Source organism: Melanotaenia boesemani, chromosome 5, assembly GCF_017639745.1.
Source record: "Melanotaenia boesemani isolate fMelBoe1 chromosome 5, fMelBoe1.pri, whole genome shotgun sequence".
NCBI lineage: Eukaryota > Metazoa > Chordata > Actinopteri > Atheriniformes > Melanotaeniidae > Melanotaenia > Melanotaenia boesemani.
In genome coordinates, this window is record NC_055686.1 from 13,969,750 (window position 1) to 13,982,388 (window position 12,639).

General features: G+C 39.7%; 1 protein-coding gene across 1 annotated transcript; it reads right to left on the minus strand.

The window, feature by feature from the left end:
- Positions 1-761: 761 nt before the first annotated feature.
- LOC121639252 (up-regulator of cell proliferation-like) lies at positions 762-7,543 on the minus strand. The gene is made up of 2 exons (XM_041984413.1): positions 7,402-7,543; positions 762-6,352 (listed from the first exon to the last, which is right to left on the minus strand). Exons 1-2 carry the CDS (start codon positions 7,541-7,543, stop codon positions 1,680-1,682), a joined length of 4,815 nt encoding a protein of 1,604 aa, XP_041840347.1. The 3' UTR covers positions 762-1,679.
- Positions 7,544-12,639: the final 5,096 nt, after the last annotated feature.

Below are 12,639 nucleotides of genomic sequence, written 5' to 3' on the forward strand. Positions count from 1 at the left end.
TTGTGCATGCATGTTGTCTGAGAGAGAGAGAGAGAGAGAGAGAGAGAGAATATGATAATGTGTGTTTTTACTTATAAACAAACTGTTAGGTTAAACGTTAGATAATATATGTGGATGAACATTTGCGTTTTTAATATACAAAAATGTTTTTATAGTTTAAAGCACTCTGTGGTACTTTTTTGTATGAAAAGTGCTTTGTAGATTTTTTTTATTTAATTTATTAAATAAATATTTAGGGCTGCACGGTGGTGTGGTGGTTAGCACCGCAGCCTCACAGCAAGAGGGTTGCTGGTTCGAATCTCGGCTGGGGGGAGGTTTGAACCTTGAGGGTGGTGGCCTTTCTGTGTGGAGTTTGCATGTTCTCCCCGTGTATGCGTGGGTTCTCTCCGGGTTCTCCGGCTTCCTCCCACCGTCCAAAGATATGCATGTTAGGTTAATTGGACACTCTAAAATTCTCCCTAGGAGTGAGGGTGTGTGTGAATGGTTGTTTGTCTCTATCTGTGTTGGCCCTGCGACAGACTGGTGACCTGTCCAGAGTGTACCCTGCCTCTCACCTGTTAAAATGCTGGGATAGGCTCCAGCTCACCCGCGACCCGAAATGGAATAAGCGGTCAAGATAATGGATGGATGGATGGATGGATTTCAATATGAATGTCTTCACAATCCCAACTTAAAAAACTGTTGGGTCACTGTGTAAAATGCAAATAAAACAGAATACAAGGATTTGCAGATTTTTTTTTTATTTCATTTTTATAGCACAACACAGAAAACATAAAAAGGAAAAATGAAACATCCTAATACAACAAGAAAATATGACCACATCTTAAAATGAATGAAATCAGCACATCCCAAAAAGGTTGTAAATGATGAACAACAGTGTAAATGTCTGAGGACCGAGGAGACCACTGCAGAGCACTGTTGTCTCATTCTTGTCTGATTTACAGTTTCAGCTCAACTTAAGCTTCTTACTCACACAGTAAAGCTGGATTAAATTTTATTTTCTAACAAAGCGTTTTGCAGGGTGACACGCTGCCATAAACAAACAATAAAAGTTAGATCTATACACCAACAAGGACCTTCAGCGTTCTCCAAACAAGATGAGCAATGACAATCTCAACAGATCTCATTCATCTATTCACATCTTTCAATATGTTGAATATGTGTGTATTTAAATTCAAGGAAAGTTATTACTTAAAACCAAACAAAATTTTAATAAACATTCTGTACAGTAATAACAATATTTAACTGGATCATCAATCAGGAGCAATTAATACAAATATTTCACATCAACTCCTTCATAGAAAGAAAAGCAACAATCAAGGTGATGCTTTGAAAACAATAAAACAATAACCAAAAAAACTGCAGTCATATTGTTGCTTTTACTTATTGTGGTTTTCAGTGATAATATAATTATATAAATAGTTTGAACAGAAACAACTGTACTAAAACAGATTACTATATATCTTGTGTTAAAAATAACTTTTTTTGTTTTGTCTTTTTACAGTGTATTATCTAAACCATAGAGATAAAACATCCATATGTACTGAGAGAATCTTCTAATTATCTTAAAAGTAGTAATAATTCAATATAAGTATTTTACTTTTTGTATCATGAAAAATGACTTGAATCCAAACTAAAGAGAAATTATCTCTAACTCAAGAAGAGGAATGTTTGTTGTCTCACTTGGTGTTGAACGACTCTTGCAGGCTGGCTTTTGCCTGACTTTCTGTGATTTGTTTCCAAGCTTCGGGAATGTCAGCAGGCTTCGCATCAAATTCTTTGGCAAACTCATTGTTGTACTTTGCTATCACATATTTCCAATAGTCCGATGCCTGAAAGCTCCCATCTGGAGTGATTTTCCAGTCTGGGAATATTTCCCTGTAAGTCTTAAATGGATGAAATCCACCAGAATACCCACAGTTAAATCTTGAGTCACTAACTACAAGAGAAGTACATATTTCAGTAGCAAGTTTCCCTGTTTTGTCCCACCGACATGTACCAAAACCTTGTGACCGATGCAGTGAAGCAAAGTGTTCACTGTGCTCTTTTCCTCCAGCTTCACAGGGAACTGCACAGAACGGACACAGTTTACCACAACCAATCACTCTGGTGAAAAGCACATTTTGAGGCTTCAAATGGAGACTTTCCAGTTTCATTCGAAGGTCCTTTTCTTTAAACTCTTCTTTAAGAGCGTCTTCCATCTCATTTAAACACACTGTGAGCGAGTGAGCAAATGGCTCCACATCAACGTTGTTCAGGAACAAGAAACCATTAAGAGCATCCTGGGAAATAACCAGTTTATCACCAAGTTCTTTGCAGATTTCTTCAACAAATGTCTTCAAGTGTCCAACATTTTTTATTTCTGTCTTTTTAATGGCATCTTTTATGCTGTTGATGCTTGACTGAAGATGTCGGTCCTCGAACTGGAGTGTTGTAACTCCATTTGAAAAATGCTCTACGGTTTGATCAAATATCCAAGACTTTACATAATCCTCATATGAGTGAATGTAGTCCAGATACTTGCTGAAGTCATTCTTTGAAAGCAGATCCAGTAAAAGTGAATACTGGAAGGACATTCGTGTGCTGAACTGCTCCTTTCTCAGCATTTCATCAACGATATCAGGACCAAGGGAACGGTTGACGAAGTTCTCAACAGCAGGCTTCAGACATTGTTCTGTGAATTCTGCAGCCTTCTTCTGACACTGGTCTCGTTTGCTGAACACATCTTTGAAATCTGTACGAAACTTTTCCTTGTTGCTCATCAGACATCTGTAGGGATCATTTTCTTCAATGAAATCGTCATGCATTTTCTGAAAATCTCTGGCAGCAAATCCACAGATGTGCTGCTTTAGAGAAACCTCAAAGTCAATATCTATGTTTACATTAGCACTGTTTAGCCGCTCATCAATGATATGAAGGATCTCCTGGATGTAAGTTTCATGGAAATTGGATTTTCTATCCATTTTTTTACTAATAAGTTCTTTGCAAGTAGATATTATGCTGTCAGCCATTTGTTGTACAGCCTTTGCAGGTTCTTCACTCCAAAATTTCCACAATGGTTCCTTTTTTAATTTGTTGTACCATTTCTGCGTGTATTTGAAAGGTGTCATTCCACAATCTTCCAGTTTTTTTTCACTCAGCAGTTCACATGCACGGCTTCCCTTGTGTGACAGATTAGTCCACAAACAGTGGGACACACTGCTGAAGACATTTATAGACTTTTGTTCAGAGAAAGACAGTTTATTCAGAGTTTCACTCCACATCTTATCAAATTCCTTGTCTAGCTCTGTCTCTGTCATCTCAACTTTTTTCTTTCGACATTCGTCAATCAGCTCACACACTGCTTTCTCTATTACTGCTGTGTGATTCCTCTTGATTTCATCCAGTTCTTTCATTCCCCGTCTGATATCAGCTGCTGCTGTGAGCTGGTTAATTACAGAGTTTTCTAATTCTCGTCGAAGACTCTTTGCACTGTTTGCAAAATCCTCTCTGTATCTTTCAACCAGATAAACATGACCCTCTGTTTGCTTGAAGTATTCCTTCAGATTGTCCAGGAGCTTGGTCTCCCATTCAGACAGCACTGACACAGCTTCACTTTTCAGCTGAGTGAGGAGTTGTGTCATGTCAGATAGTCCAGATTTTGCAGCAACTGTACCAAAATTAGAGATTCTCGTCTCTGCTTTGGTAACCCAGGTGTACATTTCTTTCTTGAACTCCCACTCCCATTTGTTAAACTCTGTGCAGAGTCTCATGTATGCATCAGCTACAAGGCTGTTTCTGAAACTGAAGATGAAGTTTTCATGTTTTACTGCATTCCACAGACTGGTCATCCACTCTCTAAACTCCAAGATCTTATAAGCAGATGCTTCACTCTCTCCCAGTAGATGGAGGATGTTTTTCTTGAGCTCATAAACAGCCTCACTGTATCCTGCATTGACTGGTGCCATTGGTGGGTTTCCATTCCAGAGTCCAGGAACGTAGCAGTTCCCAGTGTCTGGATTGTACTTCATCACATCAGTGAAGCTCTTGTTCTCCTCTTTCTTTTCCATTTTAGCTGCTGCCTGGGTCATCTCATTCAGCTGTTGCAGGAGCAGTTTCCTGTCTCTCAGGTTCTTCTCATGGGCTGAAACATCAGAAACGTTCTGGTGAACAAACTGACATTTGGGCTTTTTGCCCACCTCCTTCATCCTGAGGAAAGCATGCACCACTATCTGCAGGATGTCCTTCATTTCTGTTGAATTCTCCATTGCAATATTGATAATGGTGATATCACTCAGCCCCACGACAAGTGTTGCAAGCTCATTGTCATGTTCATGGCTGTTGTCCAGCTGTGCCAGCTCTGGTGACTTTAAGCCCTCAGTGTCGATGATCACCATGAAGTCACAGCTGAGATCTTTTTTCACGTCTTCATTGACTTTGATGAGCAGCATGAAGGCACCTCGAGTGCATCGACCACTGCTGACTGCAAACTGAACTCCAAACATGGTGTTAAGGAGAGTGGACTTTCCTGTGCTCTGAACTCCAAGCACTGTGGCGACCATGATCTTGTTCTTTGGAGACACCAAGTCATTGAGCTGAGAGAGAACATCACTCACCCATCTGAGAGGTATGTTGGAAGCATCTCCATCTACAAGCTCAAGAGGAAATCCATCAAGTAACAACTGTGCGCCGAGTTGGGGCAGATGCTGCAACTGTTTACGGTAAGGGTCTGTTTCTGGAAGGGAAACCGAAGCTTCGTAGATCTGACCCATTTCACGGAAGAAGTGTTCAGTTCCCAGTGAGCCGTTGGAAAGTTGTCTGTCAATTTCTTTGATCTCTTCTTTGTTTTCAGAACCTTTACACTTCTCTTTGTACAGCTCCCTGAGTCCAGACAGTTTTCTACAAGACAAGTTATCGAGGTTCATTTGCATCCATTTCAGGAAATAACACCTCTCTGTTCTTGAGCTGGATATGGCATCAATGAAACAAGTCATAGCCGCTGACATGTCATAAGAGTTCTGCTTTTTCCTCAGTTCTTCTTTCTGCTCCTGAAGATCACTCTTGTACTGCTCTATGTTTTCAGACCCAACTTTTCTAAGTCGAAATTCTTCCTTCTCCAAGAACGTCAGTTCCTTCCATATTTCTCCTTGCAAGGGAAGCTGATCTTCTTTGTATTTAAGGATGTCTTGAATGTCTTCAGTGATGGCATCTGCTTTTTGCTTTCCAGCCTGGCACTCTGGAGAATCTTCATCAACCAACATTCCCAGTTCATGAGCCACGTCAGCCATCTGCTCTACTGACATCTTCATTTGTGGATTTTCAGCTGCATCACTGACTGATTTTCTCAGACATTTAACAAACTCGGCATCATTCATGGTCTTTGTCTTCAAAATAATGTTGTTGTTTGTCAAGCACAATTCAGTTGCTATTCTCTCCAAATCATCTAAACTGAAGTTCTTGCTCTGATGGTTTCCAACCATGAAGATCTGTGCTTTGTTGTTTTGGTGGGTCAGTATTTTGCTTCCAGAGTTCAAATTACCAAAGAATACAAACACTGCTGCAGAGGTCTGACATAGAAAGGAGAATTGTGTTTCAAATGAAGCAATGTCACCATGAAGGTTAGCTATAGCAACTGGCTCAACAAAAATGTCCATGTTTTTGTTTCCACAAGGAAGGTACCAGGTAATTTCAGTCAGTCCATTGGATATTTTTCTTGGATTGTCTCCACATTCCATGTTGTGGTGAACAAAGGTGTCATGGTACTGCTGAGAACTGCTCAGAAGCTCATTGAGGATCTTTGACTTGGACAAGGAGCATTCACCCAGTCTCACAAAAGAGATCATTGGAAGTTGAGAATGAACAATTCTTTCTTCAATGAAGCCTTTGGATTCTAAAAGATGTTGAGGTCTGTACTTTTTCACAATGTCTCTCATGGCCCACAGCATGAGTGTACACTGTGTTGTGTCACAGCTGGGAAGCAGCAGAGGTACAGAGAACTGACACATTGACATTTTTAGTGCCATTTCTTGTTGTACAAAACCATCAGAACAGAGAAAGAGAGCAGTGATTATGTCAAGAGGGTTTAGCCTGTCACCTGTATTTAAACTGACAAGCAGTTCATCCAAGTTTAATTTCAAAGTCTCTGATGCATCACTGCAGTTTGGCTCACCTACTAATGTGCATTTTGTATCCCTAGCTGTCACGTTAACCATCGTTAGTTTCTTTAGAAAATACCAGGGAATATTTGATTTGTACTTCACAGGTTCATCATTGACGGTCTTCTCATCAATCTCCAGTATCCTGCTGAGTGACAGCTTCTCTCTGTAGTACTGCTCCAACCCCAGAAGCCTCAGTAGTCTCTCCAGGTCTGTTTCTGTAGAAATAACAATTATATTTTGAAACAGTAGTGGGAATTTTAAAATTCCAAAATGTGGATTTAAAACAATTAAACAATCTGAAATCATTGCTCTCTATGGGTGGACTTGAGAATAAACACAATGGACATGCACAACTCATAGACACTGCCAACGTGGAGAATGAAGGTGTTTTAACACGCATTCTTTTCCCAGTGAGAGGGTTGCACATCTGCACTTTTCCAATATATATTTTTTAAACTTATCCTGCATTTTGCACCAAATGTCTGCTCTTGCAGCTCTCTAGTCATCTGTTTGTGAAGCATCTGCTCCTCCTCCTCTCATTTTACATGAAACAGAATGGTTGTCGGTGATCAGCTAAACGGCTTTGCTGTTTTTGCGTTAGTTTATAGTTCTGCTGAGAAGGAGGAAACTAGGTGTTTATGGTTTATGGTTCACATAGTCACATATTTACCCCAAAGTATTGTTTATGGCAGGACTTTCACTAATTCAGTAGCTGGCTGGTGGTAGACAGGGCTTTATACTTCAGCTGTGCAGGGGTGGGTCTAGAAAAGTTCTAACCTCCCCTCTGCTTACCTGCCAGATGGTCAGCAATAATCATTGTTTGATATCCAGTATTCTTGTTTTTAGATCCCTGTGTTTGACCCTGCTACATTTCCTGGACTCCCTGCTGCCTGATTCCCTGCTTTCTGCCTACCTGGACAACGACCCCTGTTTGGACTGACTACCGATCTCTGCCTGGCCCTTTTGAGTATTCCTTAAGTGTCTTATTGCCTCATGGGTTTTGACCAAGCGGCAACCACCGCCTGCAAAATGTGAAGCCTATGCAGAAATGCAAAAAAGTGCTGTTCAACCCTCATCTGCTAGGGGCTGACTCCAGCAGACTCCAACAGAGCAAATGCCCATAGATTCCCACATTAAAAATGTCAACTTCACACAGAAATAAACATGTTTGATGAATTTGCGATCTTGTATTTAAACATAATGACTTACAAAAAAAAAAAAAAAAAGAAAATTAGCACTGCCTCCTGCCTGACTATCTTCTTACCTGTGTGTGGAGGTTCAGCAATCTTCTCATTCGGCGTTTTTTCAGGACCCTGAGGGTTAATTTCTTCCTCTGCTCTGTGTGTTGGGCTGCTTGCATCAGATGCTGTTGGCACAGTTTCTTTCTCCTTGCAGTTGATCACCATGTAGCTCTCAACTTCACCAGCAGGAGTGTCCAAATGCTGAGACATTAACTTGGTCCTGATCGTGTACACTGTTGTCTTGACATGAGAACAAGGAGCTGTGGAAATAATGATAATAATGTTGAGAATAATTATTCAACATGACCCTACATGCAGATCACATCATACGCTGCCACCCTCTTGAATTAATCAGTTTGATTCGCTGTAAATTAATAAACAGTGCTCCACTGGAACTGTCATAATTAGGCTACAATTAAAGGAGTTACTTTTCAAATCCACTAACTGTTGTATACTTTAAGAGTGACAAGCAGGTGCATGTTACTCAGGAAATGTAGAGTATGATTAGGTGCAAACAATTATCCACAATGTGTCATTTAATCTATTTTCCTCATGTAACGTTTTTATCTATTTTATCTTTCTGTCCTTCATAAAGAACAAACCTGTCTGGCCATAAAAGGACCTGGCAGCAAGAAAAAATTAAATATAAGAACATTTTGCAGGCTGGTAAGTGACTCCAAAGTAGATAACCGTGAACAAATGAGGTGAATAGATGAGGTGTCTGCTGACATGTTCAATGTCTGTATGATTGTAGCAGTTAAAAAAAAGGCCTATAGAACTGGCACAGGGGGCGGCCCACCAAGCCAGGATGTGACTCCAGCAGAGGAACTGGCACTCCATTTAAATAAAGGGAGGCCAGTGATGGAGGGGATGCAGGGAGGGACAATAACTGACTCTGTCCCAGCCACAGAAAGTGTCCGCTTCATACAAGGTACATCACCTACTGCAATTCTACTGCACATGGAACACAATCAAATATAATATAGTGTCTGACTTTGGATAACCTTGCAGTGTCTGGGAACACAATTACACTTTTGGAGCCACCAGAAGATGATCCGGTTAGTACAGTGTCTCGAAATCACAGGCTTGGTATGTTCTGTGAAATCTTAATCCGAGTCCTCTCGCTGCATGTATACGGCAGGGGGAAGGCACATCTGCAGCTGCAGAATGCACGTCTGCAGATGAGGAGACTGTGTCAGTGGAGTCCAGAAGGCTTGAGGCATGTCAGTTTTATGGGATTGGCCTGCTTATTTATTCCATGAAGGATATGAAGTCAGTGATGTGGTGCTAATAGAAAATGTGTAGCAGGACCCGGATGCTGCACAGTCTTCTAAGCGGCCTGGTAACATTGTGAGTATTGGTTAAAGTAAATCTACGTTATGCACAAATCCTGCTGTGCTAATTGACGTTTCCTTTACAGACCTCACAAACTGTCAGAACGCTTTATTCAGGGCACCTGGAGAGAGAGAGAGCGGGCAGATGTTAAAAGCTGACTCAAAAAGAGCAAGCTCCAAGGAATGGAGCTGGATCTTGAGATTAAACGCCGGACACTCAGAAAACTGCTGGAAATCCAGTAACCGAAAATCTGTATCTCTCAATGACATAGTCATCTCCAAAGAATGCTCTTCTGAGGATGCGGGCTTCCTCGTCCAGCACATCCTCCGAAAAAGGGCAAGCCATTATGAAGAGGGAACAGGTGAAGGGGAGTTGGACCTTTATATTCTACATTGCCCTCGTCACGGATTTCTTTGAATACACCTTTGTAACCTCATCCGCTGTGTTTTGTAATCTCAATTAATGCAATAAAACACATATTTATAAAACCTCAATTTGACGAGCAGTCTTCATTAGCATAGCAATATAACACTTGGCCTGATGAAATCATGCACTTATGACCAAGTTGATATTGTGTGATGAAATCGTGATCCTGTATTTAAATAAAATGACTAAAAAAAAATTATATGCACTGCACTAGCACTACACGACAGCACCTGGGTCTAACTGGACTCAAAAGCGGTCTGACTAACACTTAATTATGACGTCCCATCTTGTTTGAATTCATGCTTGTGTTGTTCTTACTCTCAAATGTAAGTCGCTTTGGATAAAAGCGTCTGCTAAATGACTGTAGAATAGAATAGAATAATAATACTGCAACTCGAATCCATATAAAAAGGCTGTTGCGATTACGAACAGATTTCGATTAAGTGACTGTATATGTAATATTTTAATACTGGATGATTAAAATGACGCGCCATACTTAGGAAGACCATGGACATGCTGTAAAACACATTAATTCCTCATAGAATTGACGTTGGACATGCAGGTGACTCGCTAGGATTAATCTTAGCCTGAGCAGTTAGCCTGGTCTGGAGCAGGCTAGCTGCAGCGGATAAATCACCACAGTAACTTGGCCGGGATTAGTTTGAGCTGCTTTCATGCAACCGACTTAGGGCTAAATTCAGCCAGGATAACCAACATATCCCGGCTTAATCCCTTATCTTGGTTTCGTGCAATACCCCTCAGGTCTCAGGTTACTACATGTCACACAGTTTGTGTTTGTTGTCAACTCCTCCACAGTTTCTCCTTCAGTGCAACATGTTCCAATGAAAGTTTCCATTTCAGCAGCAGGAGAGTCCCACTGCAGAGACAGAGACTCTGTGCTGATATTAGAGACTGTCACTTCAACTGGAGGAAGAGGTTCTGTTAGACAAATGTAGATAAGGTTTTTTTTTACATTGTAAAAGTCTGTAAAAGTATTTTACAGTAAAACAAGTGTAAAAGAAAACACATCTCCCGATAAAGTCCATTTTACAGTTGCAGTTAGTCCAGAACGCTGCTGCTTGAGTCCTCGCTAAGACCAAGAAAGTGGATTATATAACTCCAGTCTCAGATCTTTACACTGGCTTTCTGTTTGTCAAAGAATTGCCTTCAAAATCCTGCTGTTAGTTTACAAAGCACTGAATGATCTAGGGCCAAAATAAGCCAGATCCCTGCGGTGTTCAGCTTTTATTCTCCTCACATGTGAAACAAACTGCCAGAAAACTGCAGGCCTGCTTAAACTCTCAGCGGCTTTAAATCAGGGTTAGAAACTTTTCTATTTGCCACCTTTTATCAAAGCAACTGGTAATTCCTTACATTGGAACTTTTGTTTCTTGCCTTTTATCTTTTTTCACTTCAGCTTTTGGTCTTTATTTAATTTCTGTTTAAAGTTTGTTTAATGTACTTTTTAGTGCTTCTTCTGCCCCCTGCTGTAATGCTTTTAATGTTTCATGTAAAGCACTTTGAAAAGTGCACTTTGAGTTCCTTGCAACTGTTTTCCAATGGGGTTTCTTTTCTGTAAATGGCAAATAAACTGAAGTGAACTGAACTGATGTCTTGTATATGGAATGTGCTATAAAAATAAACCTGCTTTGCCTGTCTATCAACATGTCAACAGTCAAACATCAAGTGTCAAAGAAAGCACAAGAAGAGACTTGTGTTTCCCTTTGTTAATAACAAACCAGCATCTGTTGTAACAAAAACATTCATGCAGTGTTCAGACATTTACAGAGCACAGTGACTGTCAGCCAACAACTATGTTCATAATTGAAGCACTGTTAATCAAAGTATCATATTTTTATGTCAGGTTTTCCTGTAAATACAAATACAGAAGCAGTTTTATGTTTTATCATTAACCACTAGGAAACAGGTTTTTGACTAAATGAGCTGTTCACTCACCAAGTCAAAGTTAATTCAATACTCACAAAATTTTTTCCTGTTTCCGGTTGAGTGAACACTGGCGTGTCTGTCGCCGTTATGAGTTGGAAAGTCATGCCTGTTCCTGCTGCTCCCTTGTTCTCCTCCTTTGAGTACTCCACCTCACTGCTGCCAGGACCATCTCCTACAATTGTTGATACCATCTACCATTCCCCCCAAAGCATAACAAGGACTTTTTAAATTACTTCTCTAACCTCCTTCTACTTTTCTTATCTCTCCTTAGCAAAATCCGCTTACTACCCTGGTATAATTCAGTCCAATCAACACAACTCCAAAACGCTCTTCTCTCTCCTCACCAATATTACTAACATATATATATTTCCTTTGGACCTACATCTGGAATCCCTAAAGCATTAGTTCTTTGTGAGGCATCATGACAGGTTTGTAGCTGCACTGAAGATTAATTTCAGCAATTTACCACTCAAAGTCCAAAGTGTCCACTCCTTCCCAAGTCAGGGCTGACCTGGTGACCTTCGGAGCTGGATCTAAGACATAAAAATTCCTTTGTGTTGTTTTAACAGTCAGACTCCCCAACTTTGGGAAGGATTTCTCCTGGTGCTATAAAGAAAAAGATCCATCATTTGTTTAATTTGTTCAGGAGATTAAACAAAAGTTCCAGTCTTTATTTGCCGAGGCCAAATCCACTAAACTGACCAATGTGGACAAATGATAGACTAGTCTAAATCTCCTTTTTAACTTGTGCATGTCAGTGCCCACACCCTAACCAAATAGAAATGCTATGACCTGAAAAAAGTCATACACTAAACACATCCAGAGACTAAGACCAAGCTAAAACAGTTCTGTTCGGAAGAATGGCCTAAAGGTTGTTGAACGTTGCACAGTTTTTCCTTGCCCTTGTTGCTCTGGGGTGGATGTAACAATTGACTGTTCAGAGTATTACAGCATTGTTGTTAATGTTAATTACATGAACTTGTATTGAATCATGTAATGGAAAATTACATTATTAATTATTATTAAAGTCTAAGTTCATATGTTTTATTATATATATATTATATCTATAAGTTTATATCTTTATTTCAGAGTATATGTTGGATGAAGATCAAAACTGTATATTTTCAAATGTAAGAAACAGACAAAATATTTGTAAATATTAAGTTTGTTTTTGTTTTTTTGTTTGTTTTTTTTGAGTGAATGAATGAAACTATATTTTGTGACAACAAAGGACAACAGGTGCAGTTTGCAAAGAAATGGCCTCTTGATTGAAGTTAAAATGAATCAATCTTGACATCTTAAGAGTTTCCATCATTAGAAAAAGATGTTTTTTCATTTTGTTTTATTTTAGCTTTCAAAGTATTTTTATGTTGCCCATGGTTACGTGGGCATCCTGTAGCATCAAGACACCTGATCAGGAAAATCACTGTAGCAGAACTTCACTGAAGCCCCTTAAATCAGAGGGGCTAAGATACTACAGTTAGCATTGCTAGCTTCTAAATATTATTACATTTTGATTTTTTTTAATATTGTTTAACTCTGTTGATTTTAAT